Genomic DNA, 16,066 nt, shown 5'->3' with positions numbered 1-16,066 from the left:
TTTCTTTTTTCTGTGGATTAAGAATGTCTGAAAATGGACCTCACAATAATTTTAATTACCATACACTTTTAGCAGAACGATGGTAAGATGACTATCATATATATATTAATATAGGCTGTGGGATTTCTTTCTTTAAAGATGAAACAACAATTGTCTGTTTTTTGGGTACTGTGTAGTTTATGGAAGGTGAAGTAACATACATTTGATCCCCTTCAAAACATTGAACTACAACAAAAATCTTGCTCATTTATGTGTTTAAAAATGAATTATAATAGGTGCCCTTTAAAGCAACACTGTAGCCTTTGACCCAAGTTTTAGCTGTGAAATTGTTTTCAGGTCAACATATAGAACCTGCTGTATTGATGCTCTGTGCAGGCTGCTTTTCTTAAAAACTTGTCTGTGAAACTTAAGAATCTGATCCATCATTGAATGAGTCCTGTGACCCAGAATGTGACTTTGCAGCAGTCTGAGCCCCCCTTAAACGTGAGCGCTAACAGACCTAAAAGTTGGAACTAAGGCAACAAAACATATATGACCCTAACCTGATCAGACATAATTTTAATGTAAGATTTGATTTAAGCGGGTTAATGTGTCCTCCTCTTTACAAGTGACTTCTACATCCGCTGGTCCAAAGTAGTCTGCTGTCAGTTTCCATTTGCTTTCAGGTGCGCTAAACCTGAAAGTTGCTGGTTTAGTGCCCCTAGTGGCTAAAAGCTACACAGTGTTGCATTCAGCTGTGTTAAAAATGCCTGCTCAATATTATTATGGAACTTGGAGCAAGTATGAACGGCAGACATTTGTTTGTAAAGTTTCCTGCTAAACTGCCTCTTGCCTTTTTTAATTTTTTTTATTTACACATTCCTGAGGTTGAAAAGGACTTGGTCTTCTTTCCACGGCAACAATTTCCACTCTCAGAAGCGTTGTCATCGCAACGTTGAAGGGCTTATATATGGTGATTTCACCAATTACAAAAGACTGGATTTTAGAGCTTCTGACCAATTGGTCATTGGTTAGGGACAATGGAGCTAAACATTATCCTGTTCTGGTTATTTGCTAATTTTCTTAAAATCTCACTGGTGTTATAGTTTATTAGCTTTTAGGAGTAAAAATCTCTGATAATTTCCCTCTACATAATCAGGAAGCTGTAGGCTCTTATTAAATAAGCTTTTACTTGGGGTGTTTAAACACATCGATTAATGATCCAATTACTTTGATGCTAAATTAAATGATCCACATCGTCATCTTCAAGATATGCCTCAATTGTGAAATTCACATAAAACTACAGTGGACATGTGATCTATTATAAATAATCTCTTCTATAAACTTTGAAGAATTTTGCTTTTTTTATGTAAATGCCTGATGTCTGTAAAAGCTTAGAAATAAAATAGTCAAACCGTATTTAGGTTGGTTGATATCAGTGTAAATAAATCTGTTAAATGGGTGAATGTCATTGCATCGTGTTGATGATAGACTTGTGCATTGAATGGTTATCGCATCATTTACCAGACTTTGTGATATCGGCACAATTGTATTGTTAATCAGAAAAAAAATTATTTTATATCATGTAGGGATAACAGTTAGGAAGCCTTAGTGTGACACTAAAAACATTATACAGTGAATGCTATGAAAAATAATACTTTAAATAATCACGATTTCATTAATACATTGTATAATTGTATTTTTTTTTTTTTTTTGTGCTTCAGATCTCCAAGGAGGAGAAGATCGAGATCCTCGTCTAGATCAAGGTGGTCACGGCACAGACGCTCCCGCTCCAGGGAACGGCGGCGGAGATCTCGCGCTGATTCAGAAGATGGAAATGAAAGGGAGAAAGACAGAGAACGCAGGCAGAGAGGTCTTCCCAGCATCAAGAGCCAAACTCTGAGTGGTATGTACCAATACCAACGATATGAAGTTGTGTCCATATGTTGGAAATCCATTCAGCATGAGTATCTTTTAGCTGGTCCTGGATTTTGCAGAGAGTGTATATGTGTGTGTGTATTTGACTGGCATCTGGACCCCTCCCCCAGTGGTCTGTCCAGCACTTCTCAGCACAACCGCTCATTATGCTGAAAGTTTTCAATGTTACAATGAGATTAGGTGAACACATGCGCTTAGGCTGTGCCACTAGACACCCTTACCCTTTGATGGCAGAGTTGGAGTGTCTAGGTTTGGAAATATTCCCAAACCAACTATGCTTTGTTGACTACACTTTTCCTTGGTCACATTTCTTATTGAATGCTATTATTAACCCAGTTAGATTAATTTTATAATTTTACCTTTATTCTTACAAAGCTTCTTGTTATTAGTTTTTTTTTTTTGCTCTTAGTAAAGTCAACTTTCAAGCTTAGAAACCTCTTTGCAAAGACTACACATGTAAAATAGTGTAAACTGTTAGAACAAAAAGTAAATCTTCAAAATTATGTTATTGGAAAACCTTCTTCCCAAAACCTGTAGTCTACTTAAGCTCTTAGCTGATCAACTTTCTTTTGCTCCCAGTTTGCAGTACCACACTTTGGGTTGGACAGCTTGACAAGAAAACTCAGCAATCTGATATAATGTCCCTTTTGGAAGAGTTTGGTCAGATTGAGTCGATCAATGTAAGTTGGGACAGTTTGTGATAAACGTGTCTCTTACAGTCTATGATTAACAAGTTAAAATTTTCTTTACTTTAAACGTTTATTTTGTGTTCAGATGATTCCTCCAAGAGGTTGTGCCTATATTGTTATGGTTCACCGACAAGATGCTTACACAGCCCTAAAGAAGCTCAGTAGAGGATCAAATAAAGTTAACCAGAAACCTACTAAGGTATGTGCTTTACTCATTTATTTATATTTGTTTTGCTTTGAATCTATTTAGGAGAGCCTGTCCTTTTGTCTGTCTGTATACAGGGTAACTTAAAGGTTATGGATTGATTTTAATGAATAAGTCTTAGACTTGGAAACATTTTCTTGTCCTTTTGTATACATAGTGTGTATACAAAATGAAATTTCGATACATTCAGGTTTTCGACAGTGAATGAGCACCAGCTTAGCAATTGAATGAACATTTGCATTTATGAATTTGAAGGTGTGTGTGTGTATATGTATATATATATATATATATATATATATATATATATATATATATATATATATATATATATATGGATAAATGACTGAGTTGGGATTTGCCATTCGACATTTTTATCAGATGCGTCCTTCATGCCAAGGAACAACCCATTAAATATTGGTGATAATCCTGATCGTAATATGGATACAGATTTTTATTTTTTTTTTAAGATCCTCTAAGATTGTGAGTTAGGGATGTTCGATGTAATAAGCAGCTAAACCACAGAATGGCGGCAGTGACTATAGACAGCCTCAGCGTCAGACTCGGGGCTGGTTTATATTCAGAAACCAGGTCGTCTGCGTGTCTGTCGCAGTGAACGCAGATATGCCCCCGCCCCCTCCGCAGACACTCTGGGGCACCTCTCAAATTGTAGGTGACCGCAGACAGTGCTGCAGACAGGAGGCCTGTGATTTTTCCTGTTTGGTACCTTACCGGCTTCTTTTGTCTGTATGACCGTCATTGTGGAAAAAGACTCGTTAAGATGGACCAGCTAGAAGAGCGAGGTGCGCTAGAAAACTGGGATCCTTCTTCCAACTGGATCCCGCTCTATTTTGCTCCCATGTCCCTCTGTTGTCACACAAACTTGCTCTCGCGTTTTTCCACTTCCTCACCGCCTCGGCCGTACCTAGACTCACAGCTGGTTCGCGATTGTGGCGTAGAATAGCTCAGAACACGCTTCAAAATTGGTCATAAAACCAAAGACACCTGCGTCATACCTGCGACAAGCTCACTGTGACACACTACTGTGGGAGTATAACCAGCTCTATCGGACGTTGTTGGTTTCTTAGCAGGATCAATTGAAAACGTATGAATGGATTTGCAAGACATTTTTTTTACTATAGGTTTCCCATACCAAAGAACCATTAACTTTTATTTGATGGAGATCACGTGTGAGTTAAAGCTATAGGTTTAATTTTGGGTTTAATTTGCTGCTTGGTGGAGGTCTGAGCTCTCTGATGGCTTCTTTAGTTTTATACTGAGATCACTGCAGCTGCTTTACCTGTCTTCCAGATTGCTTGGGCTTTAAACAAAGGTATAAAGCCAGCACATAAAAAGTTCTGGGATGTGGAGCAGGGGGTTACTTATATTCCTTGGAGCAAAGTCAAAGTTGAAGAATTGGAGAGCTATCAGGAGGGCGGCATGCTGGATCAAGAAACACTAAATCCAGGTAAGTGCATGTTTTTCTGCAGTATGAACTGAACTGACATACCCCAAGGTTCTAAGATACATGTTTCCTTACTTTGTCAATATATTTGCTTAAACATTAGAGTGGAACTATGCTAAGGAGGGGAACAGCATGGCAGCTGTGAATGGAGCATTGGCAACGGTACCAGATGCAACTTTCAGTGCTCATGTTCAGGTAATGATTTTGCAGTCTTTAAAAACTTCATCACTAAAATTGTTCTTTCCTGTTTTTGATCAGTGGCCTTATGAGATTATTTGATAATGTGTCTTACTGAGGTTAAAGGGGAACACCGTTTTTTGTTTTGTTTTTTTTACATTGGGCCCTTGATTTTACGTTATTACATCATGTTCCACTCGCCCATATGAGTTTTGTGTCATTTGGAGCTGTTCTGAAGATATTCCGTCATCCACGCGCGCTGGCTACCATTCATTCTTCCTGTCCGCTAAACTGCTGCTAGTTTTACTCACATGCCTGGAAGATGTCTAGTGCTACTACCACAGATGATCTAGCTCTCAAAATGGAATTGAACGAGTCAGATTAGCTAGCCGAATGAATAGAAGGGGTAGATCGTAGCCGCCTGTGGCCTGGGCTGCCTGTCACAACTCCAATCCGCATGCGCGGATGACGTCATACATGTTCCACTTTGTTTTTAAAACATATAAATATAAGAAAAATATAACCGCGGATGTCTGGGGGACAGTGATTCACCTACATGTTAAGAATGCTGGTGTACCATAAAGAATACATTATGAACAATTTAGTTTGTGCTTTCAACTCGTTGCCCAAAGGAAGACGTTACTTGGATATGACCTAACGCAATATCTTCAGAACGGCTCCAAATGACACAAAACTTATATGGGTGAGTAGAACATGTTGTAATGACAAAAAAAAAAAAAAACGGCATTCCCCTTTAACATTATATTTTATATGAATAAATAGGATGATGTTGAATACAAGTGGTGGAGCCTATCTGAATCATTCTTACTGAAGTAATTATTTGCTCATTAAATAGTAAAGCAGATGGTTTGGATTAAAATGAACTATTAAAACGGTTGCCAGGCACTTCTGTTGGCACCTTCCAAGTACTGTAAAGGTTGCTCTAAGTATTTGAGGTAAACTAAACAAAAAGTTATCTTATGTGACTAATCACTGTAGTGCTCTGCACCTTTTAGAATCTATTTTGTTATTGGACATTATCTTTTGTCTCTACTTTTTTGGTCTAATGGAAATAGGCGACAATATATTTAGGAGAAATGCATTTTCAAAGCCAATGAAAGCAATGCTGATAACGGAAATCCTTAAAGGGATGTCAAAAAAAGTTTTAGTAGAAAATATATTTTTTTTCTTTGAAAGGCAAGGGGAAAAGAAAATAGATTGGGTTTTTTTTGTTTCCAAGCATAAATGTCTCTGTATTTAAATTGAATATTTGCAAAGTAAAATGAGGCATGTAGGTCCAAAGAATGGTGTATTTGTTGGCCATGGTATGTAGTTATCATATTGACTTTGTTATAGTTATCAGCAATGATTATAGTGGTGATCCTGGATATTTGAAGGACAACATTATAACTAATATTTCTTAGGATCAAGACTGTATTCCCAAAATAACCTCAAAACCTGCTGTCACTAAATGCCTATCATAACTTATCACAATAAAAATTATAAACTGCATATTTTTAACCCAAGAATTTTCTTAATTTGATATATAATAAATGATTCTCAGGTCCACATACAGAACTTGGCATGAATTCTTCTCCATTTAATTTGACTGGGTTGGATCAGTGGCTGAAGGAGTCATGTGACCCAGAGCAGCCATTTATGAAGGTCTGAGTTCCCCTTAAACACTAGAGCTAGTTAAGCTGTAAGTTGTTTTTAACCGGTATGACACTTACCTAGTCTGACATTTTTTGGTTCCTCGCTGTAGGATTTTATGTAGAGGGGTCACTGTAACCTTGTTCGTTCTTGAGATTGACAGCTGTCCCAGCATGCACTGCGGCAGCAGCAGCTTTCAATGGAGCGCTCAAGTTAAAGATTCTCTTTTCTGTTGCAGTTGCTCAATAAAAGTATGTTTTAATATAATTTCAGGAGAGAACATTATACTTTTTGGCCTCACTATATGGCCCAGTTAACTATTTAATGCGTATTTTTTAAAAAAAATTAGAGGACCGCAGCAACCAGTGGACCTCCAAGGCTAACCGTAGCCTGAGCTAATCATAGCCCGTCTGCAGCAGCCCTCTCTCGGCATAGCCGTGTGTGAAGTACCGCTTGCTCTGATGGCGAGTTTGTTTTATTTGGCAAAATTCATTTGATTTGTGTTTATCTGACTGTTTTCATTATTATTCCCCCACTAATTAAAAAAAGTAAGAATATATTATCTAGAGGTCAAATGCAGCTCCAAACCAGCAGAGCGTGTGGTGATGTCATGAGTACGCTTCTGTTCCAATTGACCCATATTTATTCTGCATGCTCCTGTTCTCCCAGAGTCCATACTTTCCTGTGTTATTCACAAGAACATACCTGGCGAGGACACAAGTTTGCACTCGCATTCTTGGCAATTGATAAACGGCCCTGGTTTATGGCCCCTAGTGGCTAAAAGTTACTGCTTTATTATGGACAATAGACTGAATTATACTATTAACGTTTACATTAAGATTTGTCTCATGGATTACATAGGCTATTAATTACCAAGACATAAACTACCAGTGAGCTATGTAATCTTTAACAGATAATCTAGTTTGAATTTTGATATAATTCTTGTCAAGTTTAAGTTGGAACTGATAGTTAACATTACTACTTAGTAATAGAAGTGATGCATATTGAGTTGAGTTATAGCTAATAAAAGAATCCTTTTTATTATTCATAAAATGATTTAACCTTAATTAATCACCATAACAATGACTTTATGGATGTGGCAGTTTTTCACATGTGGAACAGTCAATTAGTATGGAATTTAAATATCTTATTTTGTAAACCTTTACATATTTGGCTCTTAAAAGGCTCATTTTTAAATGAGCAGACAACAGCTCCAGTTTAGGTTCCCGTGTCATACCAATGTAAACCACTGCATTCCTACAAATTGCTTAATGTGTGTCATAATAAACATCAGTTATTCTGCAGATAAACAGAAGGTCATTGTTTACTATTTAGTTTATGACAATCAACTTAGAATTGTTTTAAATTTAGGTAATTTTAAATAAAAAAAATTCCCATTACATTTATTTAAAGTAAGTTTCGTCACTAATTATTAGTACATTTATTTTGTTAGTGAATAATTTTAACTGCTGCTCTTTATGGTTTCTGAAATAATAAAAAAGATAGTCTAAATCACTGATTTTATTGTTTTTGCTTGAGTTTATTTATGCAATGAAAAGCAAACCCAGCTAGAGATGATGTTTTTTGTGGTTGTGATCGTATGACACCGTTTTGGGTAGCTGAGGTAACAGTGTTGTCTTTATTTTTAGCTGTCACATTTCTGGTATTCTTCAGCTTAACACTTTTAATTTGAACCATAATTGCAATCATTCAGATAGGCTCCTCAACTTGCAGTTCTTTCCATCAGAAGTACTTATTTTTTATTCCATCTCATCAAGTCCTTGCATATTCTTGGTAATCTTGTACTGTAAAATTCAAATAAAATTGGTAATTAAACACTCCGATATGTGGTATGTGTGAAGGGAAGCGTTTGTTATCCTTTCTTTCAGTTCAAGGCTTTATTTAAAATCAGTGACTCTTTTTTATTAGAAGTGGGTTTTCTGGCACAAAGTAGTAGATGGAAACATTACTTTAGATCACATAAAACACATTCTACTAAAACAATAACTATTGAGACATTGAAAAATGTGTTAGAAGAAACTTCAAGTTTAGTGCTACACAGACAGCAAGCCTCTAGCTACTTGGGCAAACAATGAAATTTGAGGCTAGTATTTAGGTAAAGTATGTTTCAAATGATGTATTAAAATATGTTTAAGTATTTTTGTATAAACAAATAATCTTTTAGCTTTACTAATTGAATTAATAAACAGCAAATGGCCTGAATAAAACTGACCAGCAGCATCATTCCACGATTACATTGCAAGACAGATAATCTCAGCACCTCACCTGAAGAAAATCTTGTTCATTTTCCCATTGTTGAATGTTTCTTAATATTGATGGGACATAAAAATCTTACTCGGACGAGGAATTCAGATTGAAAAAGCAAGGTAAGCCAAAAGGTGCCTGGCCTTTTGTTTGTTAGAGAGTACTCATAGAGGTGATTTTTAGAGATGTCTTTAAATATATTTTTGATTTACATTTTACTAAATAAAAGGGCCCTTTTATCCATGTGTATTTCTTTGAAGAGGTCAACTGCTCAATATATGATTGATAATGTCTCTGGCTGTTCTTCTGAAAAAATCTGCTATAGACAAAGTCCTTGTTTTCATTGTTAACTCTGTTTTAATTCATATTAAGTTAGGAGGGTCTCAGTGCAGGGTGTTAGATGTTAGTGGTGTCTGTTTTTGGCAAGAAGTGAATTATTGTTTAAAAGAAAGCGCCCCTCCCATCATCAGGACTGGATTTGTATGACTGCAAATAAGAATTTAGTTTTTCATGCTACCAACAGCAGCTTGGCCTTCTATTATGAAGCAGGTTTAAGCTATCAGTTTTCTTTAGAAGATCCGGATTAACTAACCCCGAAGAGCCTGGTAAGTTACTCAGGGTTACTGACTTGGGAGATAAAGGCTTTCATGAAAAAGAGGTAAAGTTGGAATAAAGTGACCAATTACACTGAAGAGGCAGGAAGAGGGCTGGTCACCAACATGGTAATTTCCACATTAATTCATCAGCCGATTTTACAGATAAATTATTGAAGAATGAATGAATGCATCTAACATTTTTCATTAGAATTTTGTAAGAAATTTTATTATTTAAGAAGGCTAAATATAATATCTATTCAATAGGAATTACATGAATTCTGTCCAGCAGGATTTTTTTTTTTTTAAGAGGGGTCATTTTCATTAACACTAGTTTCCTGTCTGCATCCTAAAACAGACTTTTTTTTTTGGCAAATACAGAATATTCCTTGTGTTTTGGGAAGATTTCCATTGGGGTTTACCTGTCAGAAACAGGAGACGTGGAGATTGTGCACACAAAGTCATCCTTTTTTTTTCTTATAATCCTTTAATCAAAATAAGTTAACACTGGAAAAAGCCCACATAAGAAGTGAACCTGCCATGTCATTCTGGTAGAGATGCACTGATCATATACTGATCTGATATCGCCACTGAAACTATCTGGATCCAATATCTGGTGAATGGTGCCGATCCAGAATTCCAATCCTGTCAATGAGGATGTTTTGTACAGTGATCTAGTGACTTCAATCACTAGATCACTATACAAAACATCAATCATGCATAGCACATACAGCAGCTAGTGGTAATCTGTATTGTTCATTGTTTCTATATTGTTCTTTCTTTACCTTTTCTATGGTTTACAGTCTACCTTTTTTCCGGTCTACGATCACTCACAATGGCTTTACTATATTGTCCAGCTATATGGTTAATTCATTCAACAGTACTATTGGATCATGTAGGAGATCTGACCAAACGCTCAGCTCATGTATCGAATTGGATTGGTACATCTCTGATTCTGAATTCCAAAAACAATTTCTTGTGCTCTATATGAGCTCATCTAGCATCATAACACATTTAGATGGTGTTAAAAATTGTCAATCTTTCTGTAATCAACATATAAATAGATATAAACATCCCCCCATTTATTAGTTTGCCAACAGACATTGAATTTTAATTCTACGAAATATCCAATTAGTTACTAAATAATTTTTTAGGTGGATTTTATGCTCACTATAGGAATGTGTTACCAGTTGTAAATCAAGACTTTATTTTGGTTTGGTTTTGTCTTTTTGAACATAAAATGCCAACAACTGCTCTTGCATCATTTATTATTTGTGTACACGTCTCACACACCTATATCATTTTGCAGTTCCTTGTTCCAGACTCTTAAGTTGTGGCATTTTTAGTTGTCGAACATGAATTGAGTTGCATGCCAAACCTTATGTCATTCAGTTAGGAACTGATGCAATAAAAAAATTGAACTATTAAATAGCTTTTAATTATTAATTAATATTTCTGCTATATTTACAACCTGATTATGAAGCTTTCTTTTGAGTTTCAAAAACATTTTTTAAATAAAATAATTTTAAAACTGAAATAATGTTAGCTTAAAACAATATGAATAGTATTGATGATCTAGTACTTATTTCACCAGAACGTGGTGTCTTTGAGTTGTTAACACTTTTCAAAATCTATTGATTAGCCTTTGTTCAAAGCTACACAATTATCCTGAATTTATTCTGGTGGAACAGCTTTTATAAACTGTTACTTCTGGATTAAAATCTTGGCACTTGTGGTTTTTTTTTTTTTTTTTTTTTTTAAGTAGCTGCTTGTTATTTTAATGTCAAATTATTTCAGTTTTTAAGGCAGTGTTTCCATTAGGTCTACATATAAATAAGCATTAAATCAATTGTTTAGCAGTATGTCAACGAAGTGAGAATGATGGTAACCTGAGTATTTAGATTTCTGTTTTGAAGTTTGGTGTGATTCCTTTTGCATAATGGAAAAAACAAGGATTTGAGCCTGCCACAGTTTCCCTTCTGGACTTGCTTCTTTTGTTAAAATCCTTCAGGAAAAACATTTAAAATGCTTTGCTCATTAGAACAAATCCTCTGCTCAGAACACCAGGTTTTTTCTTTTATTGTTTTGTTTAAAGGCCAGTTTTCAAGACCGTATATTCATAGCTGGCCTGTCATTTGACTGAAGGATGGAGCCCAAGCTCTACGGCTAAATGCTCCTAACTGATTAGTTCACCATCAAAGAAAGAATCCAAATCTCTAAGTGGACTCCGGTTAAATTAATTTTCTTACGGCACACCGTGGCTTATTTTGAAGGCCCATCAGGTGAGTTGGTTGCCCAGGACACTGTCCACTAATAGTTGGCATAGACACATGCTTCAGGATCACAGTTTGAATTTCACTTTGAAATGCCTACTTAGGTAAAACTCGTTTTCTTTTTGTTTACGTTTTTATATTTACTTAAAGCTGGCATGCACTGTATATATTTTTATGCCCTTTTCAGGCCATTTCTCTAGTTGTGGGAGAAGTTTTTGATTCAGGCCAACTTTCAGCCTGATCGTGCATCGTGTAGTGTACAGGGGGAAACGAGGGGCGATCAGCTTCTCATGACCACCTCCTGATCAGGAATCTTAAGGTCGGGAGAAAATAAACATGTTTGAAACATGTTTTAAATTCATTCAGCCATCCTAAACTGTCGTAGGCAAATCACTCAGTGGGCATGCGCAAACTATGATTCTTCTTCCTCTCAGACGAAAACGCAGGAGCATGGCATGGCGGGGGTGCGAGTGAAATGGAGTTCTTTCTGTAAAACTGATAGACCGTAGTAGCAAAGTTTGCTGAGCCATGCCATTGTCCAAATATGTCATTGCCTTTTCTTTTTAGGGCATTCATCACACAACATTGTACAAATTGCCAAGGCAGAATCTAGTGAGCTTAATATTCTTCTTTTACTCGTTGGACTTCTGGATAGGTGAGTCCGAGTAGCGCCATCTCACTGCGGAAATGAGTCCGACGTGGATTTTGACATACAGTGTGTGCAGATAGATCAGAGCGTCAGGTCACACAGTGTGAGAACACGGATCGTACAAACGACCAATCACACTGTAAGATGAAATCCTGTGGTTTTGTCATACAGTGTGAGCTGTAGCTGCGTGCAACGATAAAAGAAAAAAACGTACAGTGCATGCCCAGCTTAAGTGTTGTGAGCTGATAAATAGGTAAAGATTGTCCTTGTGTATGATTAAACCTCCCTACCTGGAGTGGCTCTGGCATTAGCACACTTTTAATAATATCCCCTTGCCAATAATTTATTTGGTTTTATGGATATTTAATGTCCACCTTTGTCCTTCTAATAGAAACACATCAGTTCCCTTGAAAGTTTCGTTTTAAAGACTTTACGGCTATCAGCGTATATGTGCCAACATTTGATTTTTTTTGACTGACATTTAAAAACTGGTGGGTAAATAACTCTTGACACATTTTAGTTGTCCAATACCTGAAGAGAAGTAAAGAGACTATGTCCAAGACTTAGAAGTGAGGGGTACATTAAGTTGTTGAACATAAGATAGAGGTTTATGATGGAAATTATCTTCCTTTGTCATCAAGTGGAATTAACTGATTTTACAAAATCTTGCTACTACAAGAGAAAAACACAGCTATAGCCTTTATTATTTTAAACAAGTCACTGTCCCCACTGCTTTGTCTAATCTTTTTTCTGATATTAGTCATGCTACACAATGGTTAAAATATAGTCACACATTTTATAGCTCTGAAGCTAAATGCCAAAAATCGGTACCAAAAATCGATCTTTCAATCGATCTCAAAATCATCTATCTTTAATCCAGAATCGACAACATTGTAAAATTACTTTTAAACGGTTTCGGTTTTAAAACCAGACTACCTCTCCTACCAGCACAGTGTAAATTAGCTTTATTTTGTTGCCTTACAAACAAAGTATAAACCGTTATTTTTCAAAGGCCTAATGAAGACCAAGGGACATCATGAATGGGTTAGACCTGTATTTTAGGCTTTGAATATTTCAATAGATAAGTTTCAAAGTGAATCGCACAACAGCAATTTCAGCAGAATGTAGCTTTCTACTTGAACTGCTTTTCTGGACAACAGGAGCATCAGTAATGGAAGCCGGCATGAGGCCCGTGGTAACACTGGAGGAGCTGCAGAAATCCACAGCTGAGGTTTGGGTATCTGTTTTTTAGACAACCGTTATGTGTGGGCTCCCAGAACCGGGTTTTTTGGAAGAAAGACATTCCATACAGTTTACTGCAACCTATTTATGGCAGGCAGCAAACATGAAAGGGGCTCTGGTCAAGAGACACTCTAAACTGAATTCTATAATCTACATTCAAGGAGCTGTGTCGAGAAAGATTAAATCATTTTACCCTAAATACTCCTTCCAAGTAGAGTGGTGGCAGCATCAACCTTTAGAGGAACCAGAATACAAGACAAGAGTAGCAAAGAACAAGCAGCAACATTTTAATCTCTTGATCTGCAAAGTATATACAAATATTCTTCTAAAATACATATGCACACCACATTTTATTCAATTTAATTAGTAAGACATTGAAACATCACAATTATGTACTAGTTTGTGTTGGTACACCTTAAATCATAGTGAGATATGTTAGGCTTTCTTGTTTATAACATTACCTTTGGAAAAGTTGAGAGGTATAAATTGTTTTATTTAAAAGCTCTAAAGGTTCCTGAACCCAGCTAAAAACTTAGCTGAACAGCATTTTTTTTATGTATGTTTTAATAACTTGCAGTTCAATTGTAGTATTTGAAAGTGCTGTAAACAGAGGTAAGAAAAACAGGCGATGATAAAATAAATGTACGGGAAAAAAATAATAAAACCTGAAATAGCCAGCTATTTTGGACCCCCCACCCTCAGAATAAAGGAAAGTATCCCGTAAAGCAGCCACTGTCAGATTTACAGCAAAATAAATTCAAACTGCAGTATTTGCCTCTGCTACTTCACCACTCCTGCTTGATCCAAAATGTTGCATACTGAGGTAGGCTCACAATGAATTCATACAAAATAACTATTTTTCATACAGACCAATACTCTTCTACCATTGTTATTTCACAATCAATACATTTTCACACCCTAAACTACATGCCTAAATTATACAACTAACCCTCCCTTTGCGCATACCTGTGGAGGCTTTGCAGTATTAAGGGCCATGTAGTGGACTGTTCAGCCCTTTAATAGCAAGTCTGCATCAGTGTAGACTTGCTGGAATTTGGCAGCGGGTGCAAAGGGCCTTGAAGGCTCCATTTAAATGTAAGTTTTACTGGTTTGCTGCATCGTTGTCACACTGAGAAAATCACAAGTCAGGAAGAAGGACATTTATTTTAAAAGGGTGGTTCCCCTTTGAAATACTTTTATTTGACTGCATTGATTTTTCAAGAAAGGGGCAAATGCTTTATTTTATGCCGGTGTGCTCCACAATGCTACATGCACATGGAGTGTCACTGTGTTGCCATAGCAATGACAAATTTCCTTTTCTGGTGGAGGAAAGAGGATGTCCTATTCTTATTCACACCCTCCATCTTCAATTAAAGGCTTCATTGGGGAGTGCTTAGGAAGCGGTTTGGGATCGGGCCTCTTTTCTGCTGACAATGACTGCCTCAAATTTGGTGTGCTGGTTTTTAGTCTCCAACGTGTTATACATGGATATAAAATCTTTACTCATAAACTGTTTAAGGTTTGGGTTCAATGTCATTCTCTTAAAGTTGCTGGTTTTTGTCATTTGGTTATGAATGTAGGTTCTGTGTATAGGTTAAAGGTATAGTAGAGGATTTTCTTTTTCCAGCTGGATCATCAAAATAAGTGGTCTTCCTAATTGTCAATCATTCTGGTGATGTGTTTACGTAAGGCCGTCCTACGTGCTCGTCCGCATTTCACTTACCGATGGTGAGTCTGACTTAGTGGAAAAATTGCAGATCTTCTTTTGGAAAGTAGGCTTGTATGAGCGTTTCAAACAGCAACTTTTAAACAGAGCTTGCACAAAGAGAAATTGGTTTGTTCTCATGCATGCATATTATAGGCGTTCCCTCTCTTTCCCTCTGAGCATTTTTTTTTTCAAAGTGGAGAGTGCAGATATTTTCAAAAATCATGAAAATCCTCCACTATACCTTTAATGCAGATACATTACAAATGATTTGGCTGATTTACTAACCAGCGCACGCTGTCAGATTTGCTCATTTGTATAGGTGGAAACCATTTGAAGCTCCCCTAACTAGATTTTAGAAATAAAAAAAAAATTAAAATACTCCAACTTCAACACCCCCACTCTGTGTAAAGGTGGTTCAATATTTTTATATTTAAATTCTGAACATTATATATATTGTTTTTTTTATGTTATAACTACTCTCAATTCAGTTGAAGTGGTTTATGTGACCAAATGATATTTACAGTAATGTTCGAATTCAATGAATTCTCAATGAAGAATCTGCACTAATCCTGCCAGTCACTCAGATGACCTGACCTGATTTTTCAAGAGGAGTTTTTTCAGTTGCATAAACCAATATGACGATGAACTATTATCATGGACAGCTTGACACAGAAGCTTTACAAAGGTGAGTAGGAACAAAATCATTGTGATTCTTGGATAGTTTGTTTAAAGGTAAATTAAGGCGCATTACTTGAAGTTGTTCTTTTCATTCCATAATGTAATTTTGAATACTGATGAAGTCACTAAATCAAAACAGTCAAAGTCCATCATTGAAGCCTGCTGTGCTTTACTGGGAGGAATTAACCTGGGGAAAAGCAGCTATTTGATTTTCTGCTGTTGGATTTCACATTAATAGGGTAAGAGCAGAATTTATCTTTGAGGGAATTTAGCATGCAGACTTGTTTTTGAGTTTAGATGTTGAAATTAGCAAAGTTTGTATTCAATATACAGTGAGGAAAATAAGTATTTGAAGACCCTGCTATTTTGCTTGTTCTTCCACTTAGAAATCATGGAGGGATCTGAAATTTTCATCATAGGTGCATGCCCACTGTGAGAGATGATCTAAAGAAAAAAAAACGAATCCAGAAATCGCAATGTATGATTTTTTGTAACCCTTTATTTATTTATGATCAAGCTCCAAATAAGTATTTGAACACATGAGAAAATCTGTGT

The 16,066-nt window shown here is 36.3% G+C and overlaps 1 protein-coding gene across 2 annotated transcripts in view; it reads left to right on the top strand.

Moving 5' to 3' along the window:
- LOC107095573 (splicing factor, arginine/serine-rich 15-like) overlaps positions 1-16,066 on the top strand; it is a 40,929-nt gene that overhangs the window by 9,205 nt on the left and 15,658 nt on the right. For both annotated transcript variants that reach the window (XM_015391717.1, XM_015391716.1), the window contains exons 12-16: positions 1,704-1,885; positions 2,497-2,597; positions 2,692-2,805; positions 4,120-4,276; positions 4,377-4,468. In XM_015391717.1, coding sequence (XP_015247203.1) covers positions 1,704-1,885; positions 2,497-2,597; positions 2,692-2,805; positions 4,120-4,276; positions 4,377-4,468 — 646 coding nt within the window. The remainder of the gene's footprint in view (positions 1-1,703; positions 1,886-2,496; positions 2,598-2,691; positions 2,806-4,119; positions 4,277-4,376; positions 4,469-16,066) is intronic.

This window comes from Cyprinodon variegatus, unplaced genomic scaffold (genome assembly GCF_000732505.1).
Source record: "Cyprinodon variegatus isolate N-32 unplaced genomic scaffold, C_variegatus-1.0 Scaffold557, whole genome shotgun sequence".
Classification (NCBI taxonomy): Eukaryota; Metazoa; Chordata; class Actinopteri; order Cyprinodontiformes; family Cyprinodontidae; genus Cyprinodon; species Cyprinodon variegatus.
This window is presented reverse-complemented; position numbering and strand designations above follow the sequence as displayed.